Raw genomic sequence first — 21595 nt, 5'->3', positions numbered from 1 at the left:
TCCACATTATCAGAGCTAATATTCTCTCTCACTATTGGGGTGTATAGGGACAGCCAGCAAAAGCACAAGAAAGGAAAACAATTGTGCTGATATGGGCCAAGCAAGCAACTCACTCAAAGCAAGCAGCTGGAAATACAAAAATAAACGAAGCACCAGCTGCATTTGGGTAGATGCTACCAATGCCGCTTGGCCAGGTTAAAATGCAAACAAATGCAATCTAATTTAGTCCTTAACAGCTGTTGCTCAGGCAAATCAATCAGCTAAAATGGGACTTAAACAGGCTCTAAAGGGGAAATCCTCATGTTGGAATATAAATCGCAGCCTTACTCAAAGTGCTCAACTCAAGTTTTTTTTGGGGCGATGGTGGTGTTTCAGAGTGTCACATGCTAGTAAGGTCACCTAGCAACTCAAGCATCCACTCCCTCAAATTCTGGCAGATAGCATGAAATACAAGATGCACTACAGCAACATACCAAAGCATATTCGCCACTTTACAGACTTTGGTTATAAAGATCACAGGTTAAGGACAGCACAGGAACAGCATAACCCACAAGTCACACCCTGCCCTGGCTTGGAAATCTATCATTTCGAAATCTTCATCAAGTCACTATCTGGGAACACCCTAACAGCAACATAGGTAAATGTGGGTCACAAGGATTGTAGCAGTTCACCAACCTCTCAAGGGTATATAGGGACAGCCAGCAAATGCTATCCTGGTCAACAATTCCCTTATCCACATCATCTTTTTTAAAAAAGCCCTCCAGTACCGTTGGCGAGGGAACATTCTTCAAAGACAATTTGACACAAACTGACATTCCACAGGTAAATAACACAAAGACAAGGCAGGTCTTGTTTATGGTTTTAGAGAGAACAGCTTCTGAACCCCTCACCAAGGCTAATTATTACATGAAAAACTACCCTATCTCAGGACAGTGACACCCAAATCTCACTGATCAACATTTAGCTGGCAGCATCTCCCTCTACAGTGCCATCAAATATAAATAGGAGAGCACAAGCAAGGGAAAAGGGGATTTCTCCAGGCTTTATACATACATTTCACAGCCTTCCAGCCTCAGCAGTTGAGTTCAACGGCTTCAGACCATAACCCTGCTGCTACTCTTACCACAAATCTGCTGCCATTGTACATCATACTTGTCTACCTTGTGCCATTCTCACGTATCCATTGTGGTATTAATGAACAAGATTTTTTTCTTTAATTTAAATTCCACCATCTGCCATGGTGGGATTCAAACCTGGGTCCTGAGAACATTTTCAGATCAACAGTTCAATGATAATACCACTAGGCCATCACCTCCCCCTAGGTTGGGACTCTAGTCACTGGAGTTTAGAAGAATAAAAGATTATCTCATTGAAATATATAGGGTAAATGCTGAGAGGATCCCTCCCCTTCATGGGAGAGTCTGGGACCAGACAGCAGAGTCTCAGAATTAAGGGATGCCAATTTAAGACTAAGATGAGGAGGACTTTTTTACTCTCAGAGGGTTGTTTGTCTTTAGAACCCCTTGCCACAGAGAGCTGTGAGGGCAGAGTCCTTGTGTATCTTTAAGGCTGAGATAGATTCTTGATTATTAGGGGAATCAAGAGTTATGGGAAAAGGGTAGGAAAGTAGATGTGAGAAATGCCAGATCAGCCATGAGGCTACTCCTGTTCTTTTGGTCTTAAGGCTTGGTTCTGGGTCTACTGTTATTCATCATTCATATCAATGGTTTAGATGAGAATACGGTTAGTACGTATGCAGATGATGCCAAAATTAGCGGTATAGTGGACTAAAAAGGTTATCTTGAGTGCAATGAGATCTTGATCAGACATGCAAATGGACCAAGAAGTGGCATTAATTTAGTTTAGATAGATGCAAGGTGTTGGATTTTGGTATGGCAAACCAAGGCAAGACTTGTGTAGTTAACAGTAGGGCCCTGGGTAGGGATCTAGGGGTGCAGGCTCATATTCCTTGAAAGTAGCATCTCAGGTAGACATGGTAGTGAAGGTGGTGTTTGGTACGTTTGCCTTCATTGGTCAGAACACTGAGTATAGGAGCTAGACGTCATGTTGCAGCTGTACAAGACATTGACATAGAACATAGAACAGTACAGCACAGTTCAGGCCCTTCAGCCCACAATGTTGCGCCAAACTTTTACCCTAAACCTAATGTCTATCTAACCTCCACCCCTACCTTATACTATCATCCATTTGCCTATCTAATAGCCGCTTAAATGCCCCTAATGAGGCCAACTCCACTACCCTCTCCAGCAATGCATTCCACACCCCGACCACTCTCTGAGTAAAGAACCTGCCTCTGACGTCTCCCTTATATCTACCTCCGCTCGCTTTAAAACTATGCCCCCTCGTAATAGCTACCTCCACCCTAGGAAAAAGTCTCTAGCTGTCCACCCTAGCTATACCTCTGATCATTTTGTACACCTCTATGAAGTCACCTCTCATCCTTCGTTGTTCTAAATAGAAAAGCCCTAGCTTTCATAACCTTTCCTCCTAAGACCTTCCCTCCATTCCAGGCAACATCCTGATAAATCTCATCTGCACCTTTTCCAACACTTCCACATCTTTCCTGTAATGAGGCGACCAGAACTGGACACAATACTCTAGATGTGGCCAAACCAGGCTTTTGTATAGCTGGGGCAAAACTTCATGGCTCTTGAACTCAATCCCTCTATTGATGAAAGCTAACACACCATACACCTTCTTAACAACTCTATCCACCTGGGTGGCAGCTTTCAGGGAACTGTGGACATGAACGCCAAGATCCCTCTGCTCCTCCACACTGCCAAGAATCTTTCCGTTAACCCTGTATTCTGCTTTCAAGTTTGTCCTTCCAAAATGAATCATCTCACACTTTTCAGGGTTAAACTCCATCTGCCACTTCTCAGCCCAGCTCTGCATCCTATCAATGTCCCTTTGTAACCTAGAACAGCCCTCCGCACTGTCCACAACGTGACCTACCTTCATATCGTCCGTGAACTTACTAATCCACCCTTCCGCTCCTTCATCCAAATAATTTACAAAAATCACAAATAGAAGAGGACCCAGAACAGATCCTTGTGGTACACCACTCGTAACTGAGCACCATGTTGAATATTTTCCGTCCACTACCACCCGTTGTCTTCTAAGGGTCAGCCAATTCTGAATCCAATCTGCCATATTTCCCACTACCCCATGCCTCCTTACTTTCTGCATGAGCCTACCATGGGGAACCTTATCAAACGCCTTACTTAAATCCATATATAACCACATCCACTGCTCCACCTTCATCCAAAACCTAAGGTCTATCTAACCTCCACCCCTACCTTATACTATCATCCATTTGCCTATCTAATAGCCTCTTAAATGCCCCTAATGAGGCCGACTCCACTACCCTCTCCGGCAATGCATTCCACACCCCGACCAAAGAATTCAATAAGGTTTGTGAGGCATGATCTACCCCTCACAAATCCATGCTGACTATCACGAATCAAACTGTGCCTTTCCAAGTGATCATAAATCCTATCTCTCAGAGACCTTTCCAATAATTCGCCCACCACTGACGCAAGACTAACTGGCCTGTAATTTCCGGGATTATCCCTATTCCCTTTTTTGAACAAGGGAATGATGTTTGCCCCTCTCCAATCTTCCGGCACTACACACGTGGACAGTGAGGATGAAAATATCATCGCCAAAGGCCCTGCGATCTCTTCCCTCGCTTCCCATAGAATCCTTGGATAAATCCCATCAGGCCCGAGGAACTTATCTATCTTCAAGTTCCTCAAAATTCCTAGTACATCTTCCTTACTAACATCGACCTCCTCTAGCCTACCAGCCTGTTTCACACTGTCCTCCCCTACAACTAGGTCCATTTTTGAAATACTGTGCACAATTCTGGTCACCTTGCTATAGGAAGGATGTTGTTAAACTAGAAAGGGCTCAGAAAAGATTTACAAGGAAGTTGCAGGGACCAGAAGGTTTGAGTTATAATGAGAGGCTGGATAGGCTGGGACAATTTTCTCTGGAGAGTCGGAGGCTGAAGGGTGACCTTACAGAGGTTTATAAAATCATGAGGAGCATGGAAAAGGTGAATAGCCAATGTCTTTTCCCCAGGGTATGGGAGCCCAAAACTAGAGGGCACAGGATTTAAGGTGAGAGGGGAAGATTGATAAGGGACCCAAACAGCAACTTTTTCACACAAAGGGTGGTACATGTATGGAATGAGCTGCCAGAGGAAGAGGTAGAGGTGGGTACAATTACAACATTTAAAAGACTTTTGGATAGGTAGATGAATAGGAACGGTTTAGAGGGATATGGGCCAAACACAGGCAAATGGGATTGATTCAGTTTAGGATAGCTGGTTGGCATGGGCGAGTTAGACTCAAGCGTCTGTTTCCATGTTGTGTGACTCTATGGTAAATATGAAAAGAAATTCACTTTGCACCATTATCACTTGGTTTATTTCGTCACTTCCGCCTACCACCCCATCACCCTTTGTTCATCTGTTACCATAAAACCTGTTACATTTCTACTTGCTTTCAGTTCTGAGGAAAGGACATCAACGCAAAACATTAACTTAAAGCTCTTCTCACACCACAGATGCTGCTGAGTGCTTCCACTATTTTTGGGTTTAGTCATACTGCCTCATTTTCTTCACTGCCATCTGACTCTCAAACACTGGTCCATACTAAGGAAACTTAAACAGTGCTCAGCAGCTGCCCTTGGCCACTGGGTGGTGGCATCCGGAGAATTATGCTAGAAGTATCTCATCACCACCTTCTCAAGGCAATAAATGGGCAATAGTTCTGCCAGTGGTCCTCACACCTCTGAATTTTTTTTAAATTAAAAATCAAATTTGCCTTTAAACAATGTGGCATGGTGGCTCAATGATCAGCACAGGGCCAGGGACCAGGTACGATTCCAGCCTTGGATGACTCTGTGGAGTTTGCGTGTTCTCCCCGTGTCTATGTGGGCTTCCTCCAGGTGCTCCAGTTTCTTTCCACTGTCCAAAGATGTGCAAGTTAGGTGGATTGGCCATGGACAATGCAGGGTTTTGAGGATGGGATAAGGGACTGGGTCTGGGCAGGATGCTCTTTGGAGAGGCAGTGCAGACTTGATGGGCTGAATGGCCTCTTTCTACACTGTATGAACATTGGAACAGGTGAAGGTTATTCAGTCCCTCAGAGTCAGTTGTGCCATGTCTGATCAGCTTAATTTCCTCATCCTTAATAGTTCAGACATCAGAGAAGTAGACAGCACAGAAAAAAGCTTTTCAACCCATCATGCCCACATCAGTCAAAAACAACTATTTTAATCCTATTTTCCAACACTTGGCTCATAGCCTTGTATGCCTTGGCAGTTCAGAGGAAGTTCACTAAATTAATTCCAAAAATGGAAGGCTTGTTTTACGAGGAGAGATTGGGCAGTTTAGGCCAATACTTGCTAGATTTTAGTAGGATGAGAGGAGATCTAATTGAGGTTTGCAAGTTGCAAAAGTAGATTAACAATGTGAATGTAGAGTGGACTTTCCCTTGTGAGGCAATCTGGATTGAGAGGTCAAAGTTTTAGGATAAGGGGTAGCAGATTTAAAACAGAGATAAGAAACTACTTCTCTCAAAGGGTTGTGAATCTGTGGAATTCACTCCTCCAGAGCGCCAGGACACTGAATAAATTTAAGTACTGGTTATGGGGAGTAGGAAGGAATGTGGAGTTGAGGCCAAGATGAGATAAGCCATGATCGTATCAAATGGAGGAGTCATCTCGAGGGGGTGAATTGCCTACTCCTGCTCTGAGTTTTTATATTACGTTATGACACACATCTGGGCAAGGTGGGACTTGAACCCAGACCTTTTGGCCCAGAGGTAGCAATACCACCACTGCACCACAAGACCCTTCACACCTTTGCCCAATAAAATTCCATCAATCCAGTTATGAAACACTCAAGTGATCCCTCTTCACTCGTATCTTAACAGCTTTCTGAGGAAGTGTGTTCCAAATTTTCACAACTGTATGAAGAAGTGATGCCCAACCTGACTGAATAGCCTAGCTGTAATTTTAAGAATATTGCCCATTGTTCCGGACTCCCCAGACAAACATATTCTCCCTACTGACATGATCAACTCTTTTGATCACCTCATGATCTTTATGAAAAAACATAAACCCTGTCTAGATAATAACTGGTCCTAATAATTTAACCCTTTTTGTTTAATTACATACCATACTGAATTGCAGTAAGACGACAGGGAAATTGTAGCTAATACAACCTAAGTAGGTATCAATCAGGATGTTATTCTGTACATTTAACCCATGGGCCATCTGGAAAGAGCAGCTAGAGGAAAAATGTCTGACTGTTTAAGACATAAATGAGACTGTACACTTGAGACCTGTACAGTTGTTTTTAGTACAGATTAACTAAGTAGGCAAATGGCCCTCTTTTATCTGAAGTTCTCTCTTTAGTGACTATTGGCTTGAGTTCATGAACCCAGCAAGATTCAGCATTCCAGGAACGTCGATAAGCAGGGGGAGGAAACAACAGCTTCCTGTGAAACCAGACAAGGGGATTGGGCATAATTCAACAAGATGAGGTGTTGAGCAAAGTCGTTAATGAGGAAAAGAAAACTCACGTATTGCCTGCTCCTCACCCACTGTTTCGGCTTTTTTGTCCAAATTCAACTTAAACAAAATAATATAAAGTCAATTCTGTCAGGAAGGTAGACAGATGTTAAAGATTTAATAAAGTAATAGAAGTCAGACAAGTAAACTAATGACTGTCGCTGCTTCCTACTTACCTGCAATAGGTCACTGAGATCCAATAACATATCTTGAGGATTTAGTCAAGGAACACAAAGAAAGATGATAATGCAATCTGGTAACAACACAATGAAGTCAACATAGAGGAAGTGACACCAAGACAAATCAAATACCTGGGTCCCTTCCAATTAAAGGCATGACAATCAATGGTCTGGACAGTCAGGTTTGTTTAACTAGTGCATGTAAAGACATCGATCTGAGCTGTTGGTACTCGTGAAATAATCACAAGCAACATTTAGGATCAGAAAGTGACTCTCCCATTGAACACATGGAACTGTCTGCTCACTTTATACATGGAAACATGGGAACAGGTCATTTCAGCCCAACTAGGCCATGCCACCCTGCATCCAATCAATCTTGTGTCGATGCATCCCATATTAAATGCTCTCTGACTTGCATAATCTGTTCGCCTACCTTTTCCCACACTTTCATGTTTTTAAGCACCTCTTTCATATTGCCCTGTAATCTGTGTTGTTCTAATTTAAAAAGATGTCCCAAATATTCAGGCCTTCGTTTGTCAGGACTGCACACTATTTTAAGAGCAACACACATTAAAATAAGTCATATTTTAAAAATGAGAAGAAAAACTGAGTTTCTGAAACAGTCCTGCACAGCCCATCACTGTAAACATAACCTCTTGCTGTTCCTGAATGAAAACAGGCTTTTGTTCCCATGGTGTCCTTCACCCAGTATCGACTCCTACACTCCGGGTAAATCTACACAGATTGCAGATAAATCAGTTCTATGCTTAACAGGAGTGCTCTGTACTTGCCTTTGTGAGGAACAAGAGCTGCTCTGTGCTGTGTTTACTCTTACATACAGTGGCGAATCACACAGCAAACCAGAAACAGCTTCTCAATTCTATCACGTTTCTCCCCCTCCCTTGCTAAGGATGTCAGCTCTTTGCTGGGGTAGAGTTATTGGCTGTGCAATGTTCCCTAATAAATTGCCAAGTAGTCAGTGCTCAGACATCAAAATCAGCAGTGAATGGCATGGGGATATTTATCCACAGAGGCATCATAGCTGACTCCAAGAACAAAAACAAGTTGCTGGAAAAGCTCAGCAGGTCTGGCAGCATCTGTGAAGAAAAAAAAATCAGAGTTAACATTTTGGGTCGTGACGCTTCCTCAGAACACACATAGCTAACTCCACACCTATTCTTGCTGGATATCCACACAGATGTTCTCTTCCAGCAGGAATCACTGGTTAAAGAATTGGAAAGCAGTTGAATTTAGGGGCTACTCTGTCATCAACATTTCTGAAAATCAGCAACAGAAGTTTTGAATCTGGCTTTCAACTTGCACAAATGGGGACGGGAGGAGAGAGAAATTCAGGCTGGGTTTCTGCTCCATTCTGCAACCTTAAAGACAATTCCAGAGGAGGGAAGGGTCAGATTCAGCTGCCATGGTTAGATCATAGGACGTATGAGAAATAGTAGGACCTTTGAACCCATTAAGTCAGCTTCACCTTTCAATGAGATCATGGCTGATCTGATAATCTTGAACTTCACTTTCCTATCATTTCCCCATAACCCTCGACTTGCTTACTCATTAAAGATATGTTTACCTCAGCCTTGAATATAATCTATATTCAAGAAAGGCTGCAATGACTGAATGGCTGGCTAACACTTGGCATCTACAAATTATAAGTGAGCACACTTCAAAAGTACTTCACTGACTGCAAAGCACTTTCGTCATCCTGAGATGGTGAAAGTTACTACAGAAACGCAAGTATTTCTTTCATCTCGGCTCATGGGGATCACAGGGTGCCTGTGGAAGAAAAGAAAAGCCCTGTAAAGAAGTTAATGCTTTCAGGAAGAGAGGGAGTGGGGAGTAGGGGTTAGAAAATACTTGGCTTTATGCCACGTTTATAGAAATGTACAAGTATCATTAATTACTTCTTTCTTGAATGGTTGTGAAAGGACCACAATCCCACTGACAGATTTTCTTCAGTTGTTTTAAGCAGATACTTCAAAAAAAAACTGAACACATTAAAAAATGGAGTGGGATAATATAAAAAGACTTGTAGACTCCCTTGGAAAAAAAATGCTTTTCAGAAGCTTTGCCAACTCAAAATTGCTTTGATAATTCCTGAGGTGCTTTTCATGTCACAGCACAAGAACTGAGGCCTTAAGCTTCCCCAGAAATCAGACAAATCTTTATTAGAAAGAAGAGTGTACTTCTCTCATCCCAACACAATTGAGCAGTCACACCTGTGCAGTGGGCTGTAACAGCAGCACCAGATGGCTCCGCTCACTCAAGGAGCTTCTAATAAATGATATATTTAAAGCACAGAAGTTACTGTTCAATGTGATCTGTCAGTCAGTGTGAAAAAAGCTTTTGCCATGGTCGAATGGCAGGCTAATAGTTGGTACTAAATTGCAAGCGAACGAATTCAAAAGTACTTCATTAGTTGCAAAGAATTGGTTAGTCTTGCGGTGGGGGAAAGGTACTTTAGAAATGCAAATCTTTCTCACATACCAAGAGAAAATAAAACAAAACTGAAGGAATTTGCATGGATACAGCAAATTATGTTTTTGCGATAACCCAAAGTTTCTAATCCATAACTAACTAACTTTAGTTCTGTATGGATACAAGCGATTAGATAGTTCAGTGTAATTGACTGAAAGATAAGCACTGGCTAGTACACTGGGAAACCTTCTTATTCTGTGGGCAGTAATGTGGGATCTTATACTCTGCCCCAGCAGGTCTCTGAGGTGTCAAGTATCATCTGAAAGACAGCTCTGTCACTAACTGCACTGAGAACATCAGACACACAACCTGTAGAATAGCGCTTCTGACTCAGAAGAGAATGCGTTATCAACTGAGCCAAATGAACAAGTGCTACAGCTGAGTTGTTCTCAGCACTGAAACACTATAAAAGGAGACAGTTTGGATCTTGTGAGTAGAAAGGAAAGATTACAAATATTAGAATACAGGTAAAGTAATGCTAGAAATCTGAAATGAAAACAGAATGCTGGAAAAACTCAAGAGGTCCAGCAACATCGCTGGAGGAGAGAAACAATCAATATTTAGGTTAAAAACCAAAATAGCTGCAGATGCTGCAAATCAGAAACAAAAAGAGAAATTGCTGGAAAATCTCAGCATGGGGTCTAGCAGCATCTGTGGAGAGAAATTAGAGTTAACATTTCGGGTCCAGTGACCTTTCCTCAGGACATTTACAGTCTGATGTGACTCTCAGACTAGAAGTGTTAAAACTGTTTCTCTCTCCACAGATACTGCCAGACCTACTGAGTTTCTCCAGCACTATTTGTACATATGAGAATACAGGTTTTGTTTTACATTAATGGCAATACCAATGAAAGTGCTAAAGATTACCAGAAGAGTGAGGGGTTCTGGCTGCTAGCTTATTATTCTCATGCACTTCTGCCCCTGCCAGATATGATTTTATACTGCAGCTAGTTTTACTGTGGATCCTGCCACACACTGCACTGAGAACGTCAGACACACAACCTGTAGAATAGCGCTTCTGACTCAGAAGAGAATGTGTTATCAACTGAGCCAAATGAACAAGTGCTACAGCTGAGTTGTTCACAGCACTGAAACACTATAAAAGGAGACAGTTTGGATCTTGTGAGTAGAATCCAGTTCCTTATCCCAGCAGGAGAGGAACTGACCTAGGATCAATGGATCTCTGATCCTGCCACCATAGCAAAGAGAGCTGGATTTTAGAGTGTTAATAGCCAGAACCAAATTAAAATAAGCTTCTGTGGTCAGAGCAACAGAACAGCTTCACTGGCTCCATGGCAGAATCCAAATCGTGCTTTTCACTGGAGTTCTACATTTTAAACCAGGGATTAATTGACAAGATGAACCTAATGGCTTCCATTTGTCAAGCTCCATAACCACAACCACCAGGATTCCAAGCAGTGATGATTTGCTTCACCAAGCTTAAAATAGCCCAGATCTTCACATATCAAAATCCACTGGAGAAGTCAAAGGAAAGTGGCTATGAGACTCAGTTGAATTTTGATTCAAGTGGCGGGTGGGGGGTGGATGGTGGTGGTTGGAGGGGGAATAAACTAACCACTTAAAATCAATAACAACTTATCCACTTCACCCGTGGGACATTAAACGTGATTACAGTGTTATGTGATCTGTTGCATTGCTCGTGACAAACGAAAGATAGTAACCAATCAATAAAAATGAACAGCACTTGCGCTATGGCTCCACTGAGAGACACTTTGTTCTGAGTCAGAAAGTTGAATATCCAAGTATGGCACCCAAGGCATGAGCACAAAATCTAGTCAGGAGGTGAGTTATTTACTGCAGGAATCCTAGCCTCTAAGCTGCTCTTGTAACCACAGAATTTATATGGCAAGTCCATTGAGCTTGGTCAATGGTAACTGCCAGGATGTTGATGTGGGGGAATTCAGAGATGATGATAACATTGAATATTAAGGGGCAACAGTGAGACGATCTTGTTGGAGATAGCCAATGGCTGACATTTAGGTGATGAAAACATCACTTGCCATGTTTCAGCCCCAAACCTGGGTATTGTCCAGGTAGTGTTGCATTTGGACAGACAATCCTTCGGCATCTAAGGAGTTGAGAGGTGCTGAACATTGTGCAATCATCATCGATCATACCACTTCTGACCCTATGGTGGAGGGAAGGTCACTGATAAAGCAGCTGAAGATGCTGAGGCTTTAGAAACTACCCTGAGGAATTTGTCCAGAGATGTCCTGGGGCTGAGATTATTGACCCCCATCAACCACAACCATCTTCCAATGTGTCAGATATGACTCCAACAGTGGAGAGTTTGCGCCAATTCCCACTGACTCCAGTTTTGCTAGGACTACGTGATGCCACACACATTCAAGTACAGCCTCGATGTCAAGGGCAGTAACTCTCATCTCACCTCATTATTATTTAATCCTGTCAAATTACACAATACCATGTGTAATGTAACCTGATCTAAAATTAGTTTCAGAGCACGTTGATTTAAGATACCCTCAAAGCTCTTCATCCAAGATATGACTGTCAATCTGATTTTTTCCCCAGTTTACGACATGAATAAAATCACCAAGACTTTATCACAAGCAGCCAGTATTTATTTTTGTATACTTCATCCTACATTGTGGTTCCTATTAAATGGTCTGTAGATTACCCCTATTAATGACTTCTTTCCCCTACTATTCTTTATCTTCACCTGATGCCCTGAACTGTCTTCTCTAGCTACTGCACCAATGTCATTCTTAACTAACAGTGCTACACCTCCACCATTATCTAGTTTCCCATTTTTTCTTGAATGGCATATACCAGTCAAGATTCAGGACTAAACACTAATGACCCTAATAATCTTTCCTTTGTTTGTTTGTGTGTTCATCAATAAGGAATGGGTCTTCTGTTGCTGGATCTGCTATGTGTTACAAACAGTAATTTTACAATAGTGCTCAAATTAATTGTGCTGCAATAGAACAACAAAGACACGAACATTTACCCAAGTGTGACTTTTACTGACCAATGCATTTTTCTCTCTTTTCCATTCCAACTGCAGATGAGCAAAGCAGATTCAGCTGGAGCTCCCAATGACCCAAGTATTAAACAGTGTAATCCTATAAGAGCAGAAAGGTCCCAGCTATTGTATTACATTAACTGCTCTCAGCTCAAGCATGCTGAAAGCAGGCTCTGTATTCTAAGGCTAGGAAAGTGCATTTTTTAAATATATAAATTTAGGATTGTCTCACTTATGCACTGAGTCTCTTGCTGGAAGCTGTACAAGTATGTCAAGTCCCCGGAAAGTGAATAGAATGAACTATCGAGTGTGGCTGTGAATAGGTTACAAACATATGGAGAATAGCTATCAGTGTGAGGTTATACATAGAAGCCAGCACCTGTATACGTCTTCCATACAGGGAGAAAGAAAGATGATTAATTTGGGAATTTAAATTTCTCATGATGTTAATTCTCACTGATCAGTTGTTCTCATGGAGTTTATACAACTGTATGTGTGATTTTAAAAAAACTATTTAACTCACTTGTGGCATATGGTCATCACTGGCTGGGCCAGCATTTATTGCCTATCCCTACAACCATCAGAAAGCTCCAAATGAGGTCACAGCTGTAGAACCACTCCGACAAACCCAGTTTCTTCACAATGTACACAAATTCCCACAGTGGGCTCGATCACTCTTGGTCTTTGTCAGTTATTACATCACACAAAGTGGCCTTTCGGCCCATCGAATCCTTGCCAGCTGTACATGATACAATGTAATCAGTCCCAATTCTCTGCTCTTTCCATATAGCCCTGCAATTTTATTTCTCTCAAGCTCCCATCCAATTTATTTTTGAAATTGACTTTTCCGCTGACTTCAGCAAGTTCCAGGTCATCATTACTCTCAAATTTCTTCCCTGCCACCCTTGCCCAAACCCTTAAATCTCTGCTCTCTAGTTTCTGTAGCATTGGCTAATGATCAATAGGATTCAGGATCAGAGAACAGCGTCAGTTAAATCTTGTGCTGTTGAGGGAACAAACTTTTTTTTGAGTTTTAGTGTGTAGGACACCACCACAGTTAACAGCTGTAAATAAGACAGAATAAATCAGAACTGGACTATGTCAAGTTTAAAATTTAAAAGAATTACAGAGGCAAAGATGGTAAGGGGAAATATTCCCTATGTGCAATCCTTGGAATGAATAGGAAATGGTATAACAAATACCAATTTTACTACAATAAGGATAGAAAAGTAAGAAGATTGTGCAGACTGCGCTATTGAAATTTTAGAAAGGAATGTTCAGTGAAGAGCCAACCAGAGTAATATTTATATAGAAATGAATGGGCATTTTTCAGATGACAGGTTTCTTTTATGTAAACAATGACTATCACATCCGTGGGGCAATTGCTACAAGATTACAGCCACGTAATCTGTTGGGGATTACTAGTAGGAACACAATGAATGTTTTGATTACAGAGCAGGGAGGGGTAGGGGACAGAACAGAGTCTCTGCAACATTGTTATATTCCCAATATTGTACACACCAAATGAAATCAGAAATTACATGTTGTACAGTCCAATCTGCTCTGAAGGGTGTCAAAAGAAACTTAAATGAGCAGTAATCGAAAACAAACTATTTCGCTGACTATAACTAATGAAGTTCAACACACTTTATGTAATAGTTTCAACTCTTGAACAACCAAAGAACAGTACAGCACAGGAACAGTCCAACCATTGAACATCCATGTTGGAACTACTGATTTTCCATTCTGTCCCAGTATCTCTTAGTCCAGGTCAGATGTTTTGACTGTTGTTTCAAAACACTGGGGATCTTATTTCACAGGAAGAGGGCGATCGCGAGAGACAAAGCATGGCAAGACAGTGCATGCGAGAGAAAAGCGAGACAGAGAGCAAAAGAAAGCGTGAATATAAAGAGTATAAGGGCATTCTTAAGGGGGAGATCAGGGGGCAAAGTGGGGACATGAGATAGCCTTGGCAGATAAGGTTAAGGACAATCCAAAGAAATTCTACAAGTTCATTTCGAGCAAAAGAGCAACTAGAGAGAGAAAAGGGTGCTTAAAGATCAAGGAAGTCATCTACGTTTTGAACCTCAAGTGATGCTCGAGTTAGAGTCGATTTCATGTAAAAGTCGACACCCTATTTTTGGCCAAAAAATCTGGAATTTTCCACTTACCTTGTATGAAAGTCGACCCTAGCTCTTCACAGATAACAGATCAACATTGTGAATCAAGCTATTATTCTGTACATAAATGTGACAATGAGGCAATTAATTTTTTCATGCTATTGTGTTTTGATGTACAATTCATACCAATGTTAGGCTACAGATTTCTTCAGTTCATTATCGAACAAGCACTATAATTAGCATAATTAGTATTCACTTTTTGTATGGCCGCCCCTGCTCCACTCCGGGTCTCCAGCCTGCTTCTGTTCTGGCCCTCAGCTGCACCAATGATGCCATTGCTACTCCAAGGTAAGTTTCTTTTAAAAAAAGAGATAATAACAAGAAAGAAAAAGCGAACGGAATAATTACTGACAAAAATAGAAGTCGCTGGAAAAACTCAGCAGGTCTGCCAGTGTCTGTGAAGAAAAAAAATCAGAGTTAATGTTTCGGGTCCAGTGACCCTTCCTCAGAACAGTTCCGAGGGATGATCACTGGACCTGAAACATTACCTCTGATTTTTTTTCTTCACAGACGCTGTCAGACCTGCCTAGCTTTTACAGTGACTTCTGTTTTTGTTCCTGATTTACAGCATCTGCAGTTCTTTCAGAATAATTCTAAGTTATTTTGTTTCTATTGTCTTTATCTGGCAGTTACCATAATTCATGCTTTTTGTTCTTTATTCATTTACAGCTCAATTGGGCTTCTGCTAATGATACAGTATTTTGGACTGTATCATGAATTTCAGCCCCTCAAAAGTAGTGTCCATGTTATAGTTGACCCCATAGATTTAACCATAAAAAATAGTCTAAAAATTTTGACTTTTACACAAGTATGTATGGTAAATAAATATTTTGTGTCAGCTTTTACTGTGGAAAAAGGAATAGAGAGTAGAGAACTCGGGGAAATAAATATTGATGTTTTGAGAAAACAGTTCACATTACAGAAGAGGAAGTGCTGGAAGTCTTCAGAAAACATAAAAGGTGGGTAAATCTCCAGGATCTGAATAAGTCTATCCCAGAACATTATGGGAAATTAGGGAAGGATTGCAGGGCATCTAGCAAAAATATTTGTATAAACATGGGTGAGGTGCCAGACTACTAGATGATAGCTAATGCTGTGTCTTTATTTAAGAAAGGCTGTAAGGAGAAGCCTGGGAACTATAGACCTGTGAGCCTGACATTAGTGGTGGGAAAGTTGTTGGAGGGGATTCTGAAAAATAGGATTTATATGCATTTGGAGAGGCAAGGACTGATTAGCAATAGTCAGCAGGGTTTTGTGCAAGGGAAATTGTTTTTTGAGGAAGTAACCAAAAAGATTGATGAGGGCAGAACGGTAGACGTTATGTACATGAGCTTTAGGAAAGCTTTTGTCAAGTTTCCATGTGGTAGACTAATTAGTAAGTTAGATCACAAGGGAGTCAGGATGAGCTTGCCAAAATTGGTTTGACAGTAGGGAGATAGAGGGTGGTGGTGGAGGGTTGTTTTTTGGACTGGAGGCCTGTGACCAGCAGTGTTCCATAGGGAACTGGGTCCACATTTGTTTGTCATTCATTTAAACAATTTGGATGGGAATATAGGAGGTATGGTTAGTAGGTTTGCTGATAACACCAAAATTGGTGGTTTACTGAACAGTGAAGAAGATTATCTAAGATTTTTACAAAAAGATCTTGATCAACTGGATCAATGGGCTGAGGAGTGGCAGATGGAGTTTAGTTTGGATAAATGTGAGGTATTGCATTTTGGTAAAACAAACAAGGTGAATGGCAGATAACAAGGTGTAGAGCTGGATGAACACAGCAGGCCAAGCAGCATCAGAGGGGCAGGGAAGCTGACGTTTCAGGCCTAGACCCTTCATCAGAAATGGGGGAGGGGAAGGGGGTTCAGAAATAAATAGGGAGAGGCGGATAGAAGATGGATAGAGGAGAAGATAGGTGGAGAGGAAACAGACAGGTTGAAGAGGCGGGGATGGAGCCAGTAAAGGTGAGTGTAGGTGGGGAGTTAGGGAGGAGATAGGTCAGTCCAGGGAGGACGGACAGGTCAAGGGGGCGGGATGAGATTAGTAGGTAGGAAATGGGGGTGCGGCTTGAGGTAGGAGGAGGGAATAGGTAGGAGGAAGAACAGGTTAGGGGGGGCGGGGATGAGCTGGGCTGGTTTTGGGATGCGGTAGGGGGAGGGGAGATTTTGAAACTTGTGAAATCCACATTGATACCATTGGGCTGCAGGGTTCCCAAGCGGAATATGAGTTGCTGTTCCTGCAACCTTCGGGTGGCATCCTTGTGGCACTGCAGGAGGCCCAGGATGGACATGGTCGTCTGAGGAATGGGAGGGGGAGTTGAAATGGTTCGCAACTGGGAGGTGTAGGTGTTTATTGCGAACCGAGCGTAGGTGTTCTGCAAAGCGGTCCCCAAGCCTCCGCTTGGTTTCCCCGATGTAGAGGAGGCCACAACAGGTACAGCGGATGCAATATACCACATGAGCAGATGTGCAGGTAAACATCCGCTTGATGTGGAAAGTCTTCTTGGGGCCTGGGATGGGGGTGAGGGAGGAGGTGTGGGGGCAGATGTAGCACTTCCTGCGGTTGCAGGGAAAAGTGCCGGGTGTGGTGGGGCTGAAGGGGAGTGTGGAGCGGACAAGGGAGTCACGGAGAGAGTGGTCCCTCTGGAAAGCAGATAAGGGTGGGGAGGGAAAGATGTCTTTGGTGGTGGGGTCGGATTGCAGATGGCGGAAGTGTCGGAGGATGACGCCACCTGAAGGTTGCAGGAACAGCAACTCATATTCCGCTTGGGAACCCTGCAGCCCAATGGTATCAATGTGGATTTCACAAGCTTCAAAATCTCCCCTCCCCCTACCACATCCCAAAACCAGTCCAGCTCGTCCCCGCCTCCCTAACCTGTTCTTCCTCCCACCTATCCCCTCCTCCCACCTCAAGCACCACCCTCATCTCCTACCTACTAACCTCATCCCGCCCCCTCGACCTGTCCGTCCTCCCTGGACTGACCTACCTCCTCCTATCTCCCCACCTACAGTCACCTTTACTGACTCCAGATGTCTTTTCCCTAGGATGGTGGATTTCAAGACTAAGGGGCATTTTTTTAAGGTGAGAAGAGAAAGATTTTAAAAAACGACACGAGGGGCAACTTTTTTTTTTTAGACGGAGTGGTTCATGTTTGGAATGAACTTCCAGAGGAAGTGGAGGAGATGGCTACTGTTACATGTTTAAAAGGCATTTAGATAAGTATATGAATAAGAAATGTTTGGACGGATATGGATCAAGTGCAGGTCGGTGAGACTAGATTAGTTTGGAACACGGCCAGCATTAACTTGTTGGACCAAAGGGTCTGTTTCCATGTTGTATGACTCTATGACAGTGAGAGAAAAACATGGAGAGTGGAGAAGAGAAATAGGAGGAAGTGTATGGCAAGATGGCAGAACTTGAAAGTTCAGGTAAAGATCAACAAGTAAATGCAAAGATATATGGTGGTGTCTGGGACATAGTGTATGCTGGTCTGGAAGAGCTGTAACAAGTACAGAAAGAAGCAAGGAGATCAACTAAGAGAGAATTACAGATGACCAACCATGAAGTAATATATACAGAGACTAGGTTTAAGATGACAAGGGAAGGACAAAGGACAGAAACAAGTAATCTTCGGAGGTGAGAGTAAGCAGTCTTTTGACTCCGAACAGACATGACTATAAGCTTGAAATTCAGTATCTGCATATTTAATGTAAGGTGGCAGCCAGGGAGACAGAGTCAAAGTCAAAGGCAAGTTGGTACTGATCAGAGCTGTGGAGATGGCTTTAATCCAACTAACATTAAGGCAGTAAAGCCCTCTCTCTCAATCAGGTCTCAACGTCAAGAGAGGAAGTAGGAAAAGTAGACTTTGGAGAAACATAGGCAAGTTTTATCTGTGCATCGTTATAAATGTTGACAAGGAGGGGCTCAAGAATGGTGCTTTGGTGTAGATCCATGATAACTATGAGGGACAAGGAGGAACAAACCTCTGGAACTGACACAGTACAATTAAAGGCATCAAAATAAACTTCCAAATGGAAGCTTCAGGATTTTGTAAGCTACAATTTCCTAACTCAATCATTTTACTGTACAGGATCAAACAACTAAGAGGTGAATGACACAATATTCTACATTCTGCACACATGTGGATATAACAATTGATCACTTCAACTGCATGTGTTAACCCTCTCACCTATTAAAATTTGCACATGAACAAAGCTCCAGCCTCTGACAGCGAATGATCACAAGCACTCTGCTCGAGTGGATAGTGAAAACCAGGGAGCACAGAAATGATGCAATATGAAGTTATCACTACAACAACATCTCTTTTTGAAGTAATAAGATCGAACTCAGTGGCTAAACATCACAATCCAGAGCAAGTAGATAGAACTGGCACTTTTATAGCATGCGACCATAGCGTCAATTGAAATGTGACTTTGAGGTACAATCACTGCTACAGACAGCCTTCAGGTTGTAATCAGATTCCGTTCTAGAGTTGATTTGCAAGTCAATTTGTACACAAGTTGGAACACAATGCAGGACAATATAAAGCAGCTATTTGTAAGAACAGGAAACGTACATCTGTCGGATCTTAAAAATTACGTCCCTATATGGGATTGCATTCGCAACTATGAACATTTGTAAGTTGGACGTTGGTGAATTAAGCACCGACCCCTGTACATATGTATTGTTGTTATTACTTCATATGCAGCAAGCTCTCAATACCAGCATTAAGAGACTCCAAGTAATTTACTTCTGGCGGCAGTTGAACTGAAGCTCAAAATGCCCCTACTTTTCTTCAAATAGTGTTATGTGATCTTTAAAACCCACCAGGTCCAGTCTGGAACTCTGCTGGAGATAGCTGCTGAAGGATGACAATGCAGCATTCCGTTTGTACGGTCTTCTGATGTAAGAAGCAACAGACACATCAGCTGAGCTAAATCACCATCTAGGCTCCCAATGAGGTAGATAGGTAGGTAGGGTGGTTTCACACACTGCACCCTTAAAACAGAGTCTCACCATGAATTAGGAGGGCAGGCATGAGAGGGAACTCAAAACTAGCAAGGATTTGCTGCTGGCATATAAGCTGTGATTCAGTGCTCTCTCTCACCTCTGCTTTAGAAGATTCCAGGTTGGCTTCTCACATAAAAACCCAGAGGTCTAAATCTTGGGTAACACTGCAGTACTATGCTGAGGGATTGCTGCACTTTTGGAGATGCCATCATTCCAATGCGATGTTAATCAAAAGCCTCCAGCACTCTCAGGTGGCTGAAAGAAACAGCAGGGGTGATGCAATCTCTCCAGTAGGCCAGCCAAGATTTATCTCTTAACCAATATCGTCAAGAAACAAATTTATGGAGAGAAAATGTTACAAATACTCAGCAGGTCAGACAAGACCAACAGAAAGAGTAAAACAGACTTCGTTTTTTTCTCTGTTCTGAAACACTATCTGGTCACTATGATGTTACTGTGTGTGGGAGCTTGCTGTGCATAAATTGTCTGCTTTGTTTCCACATAAAACAGCGATTATACTTCAAAAAATACCTTATTGGCTGTAAAGCACTTTTGTACACCTGGCACTCATGAATCTTTATGCAAATACCAGTTGCTTCTTTCAGATACTCTATGCTTCACCAACCAACTCCACTTCACCACACCACAAAGTCACTTGTATACATAAGAATGAGTAGTTGGTGAGGCAGTGTGGAGTTGCGGGTATCCAGTGATCCATACCTCAGCATGGATCAGCATCTGCAGGAGCAGAAAGAGAAGACTGCCAAAATAAACCCTTCAGCATCACTACAGACATCAGAGTCACAAGCTCTGTGTGTGTGTGTGTGTGTGTCAGAGTGTGAGTGTGTGTGTGAGAGAGTGAGCGTGTGCTGAATCATCGCCTCAACAGTGAGAATTAGCTGCAGGCAGATGATGCAGTTTACAATTTGCTACCATGACAGCCTTGCTCCTTCAAGACACATGATCAGAATGTAGAATTTCTTTAAAAACAAGTCAAAAGCATAGGATATTTGTTGCCAAGATTTTCTGGCATTTGAATTTCAGTTTAGAATGTTGTCCTGCTGGATAACGATTTCACAGGCACTCTCAGTTATCTCACCTAAGCGAATGAATTGAGATGGGTTTGGTGAATTTTATACCATGAATGCATCACAGCCACATCTACTATCGTAGTCACCCAACAAGACTGTTGGTGCACATGGAATCCCCATTGTGATACAAATCTGCAGTGGAGAAGCACTCCTGGCTTTCATATGACCATTCTCTCCCATCTGGAAGAAGGAGAGCATGCCAGGAGATCTCTGTGATACGGTAAACATAGAAACACAGAAGATAGGGGGAGGAGGCAGCCATTCGGCCCTTTGAGCCTGCTCCGCCATTCATCACAATCATTGCTTATCATCCAACTCAATAGCCTAATCCTGCTTTCTTCCCATAACCTTTGATCCCGTTGGCTGTGTCAGGTGAGCCACACCCTCCACTTGCCTGATACAAGAGGTGATGGCCAAGTGGTATTATTGCCGTTCTGTTAATCCAGAGAACCAGATAATGGGGACCCGGGTTCGAATCCCGCCACGGCAGATGGTTGAATTTGAATTCAATAAAATATCTGGAATTAAGAATCTAATGATGACCATGAATCCATTGTCGATTGTCGGAAAAACCCATCTGGTTCACTAATGTCCTTTAAGGAAGGAAACTGCCATCCTTATCTGGTCTGGACTACATGTGACCTCCAAACCCACAGCAATGTGGTTGACTCTTAGCTGCCCTTTGGGCAATTAGGGATGGGCAATAAATGCTGCCTAGCCAGCGATGACCTCATCCTGTGAGTGAATAAAAAGAAAAGACTTCCGAAAGAAGTTTTGTCATGGGAAGCAGTTACTCGGAGGGCAGAGGAAACTCTTCAAGGAGGTCCTCAAAACTTCCCTAATAGAAATGTAATACCCCCCTCTCTAACCCAAGGCTGCATAAAATGGAGAAAGATTCATGAAGGTGCCAACCAATTTGAGTGCTTGCCCAGATGGAGAACAAGTGCAAACAGTGTGAAGGAGTCTATAAGCATCTGAAAACCCGAGCGTCTCACCCATCTGCTTCAGCAAAAATTGAACTGTTTACTCCAGATTGGT

At 42.4% G+C, this 21595-nt stretch overlaps 1 protein-coding gene across 1 annotated transcript in view; it reads right to left on the bottom strand.

Annotated features, from left to right (window-relative positions):
- LOC109917284 (transcription factor IIIB 90 kDa subunit-like) overlaps positions 1 to 21595 on the bottom strand; it is a 311075-nt gene that overhangs the window by 214585 nt on the left and 74895 nt on the right. Inside the window, exon 3 of the mRNA XM_048600010.1 lies at positions 6783 to 6814. Coding sequence (XP_048455967.1) covers positions 6783 to 6814 — 32 coding nt within the window. The remainder of the gene's footprint in view (positions 1 to 6782; positions 6815 to 21595) is intronic.

This window comes from Rhincodon typus, chromosome 8, assembly GCF_021869965.1.
Source record: "Rhincodon typus isolate 14 chromosome 8, sRhiTyp1.1, whole genome shotgun sequence".
Classification (NCBI taxonomy): Eukaryota; Metazoa; Chordata; class Chondrichthyes; order Orectolobiformes; family Rhincodontidae; genus Rhincodon; species Rhincodon typus.
This window is presented reverse-complemented; position numbering and strand designations above follow the sequence as displayed.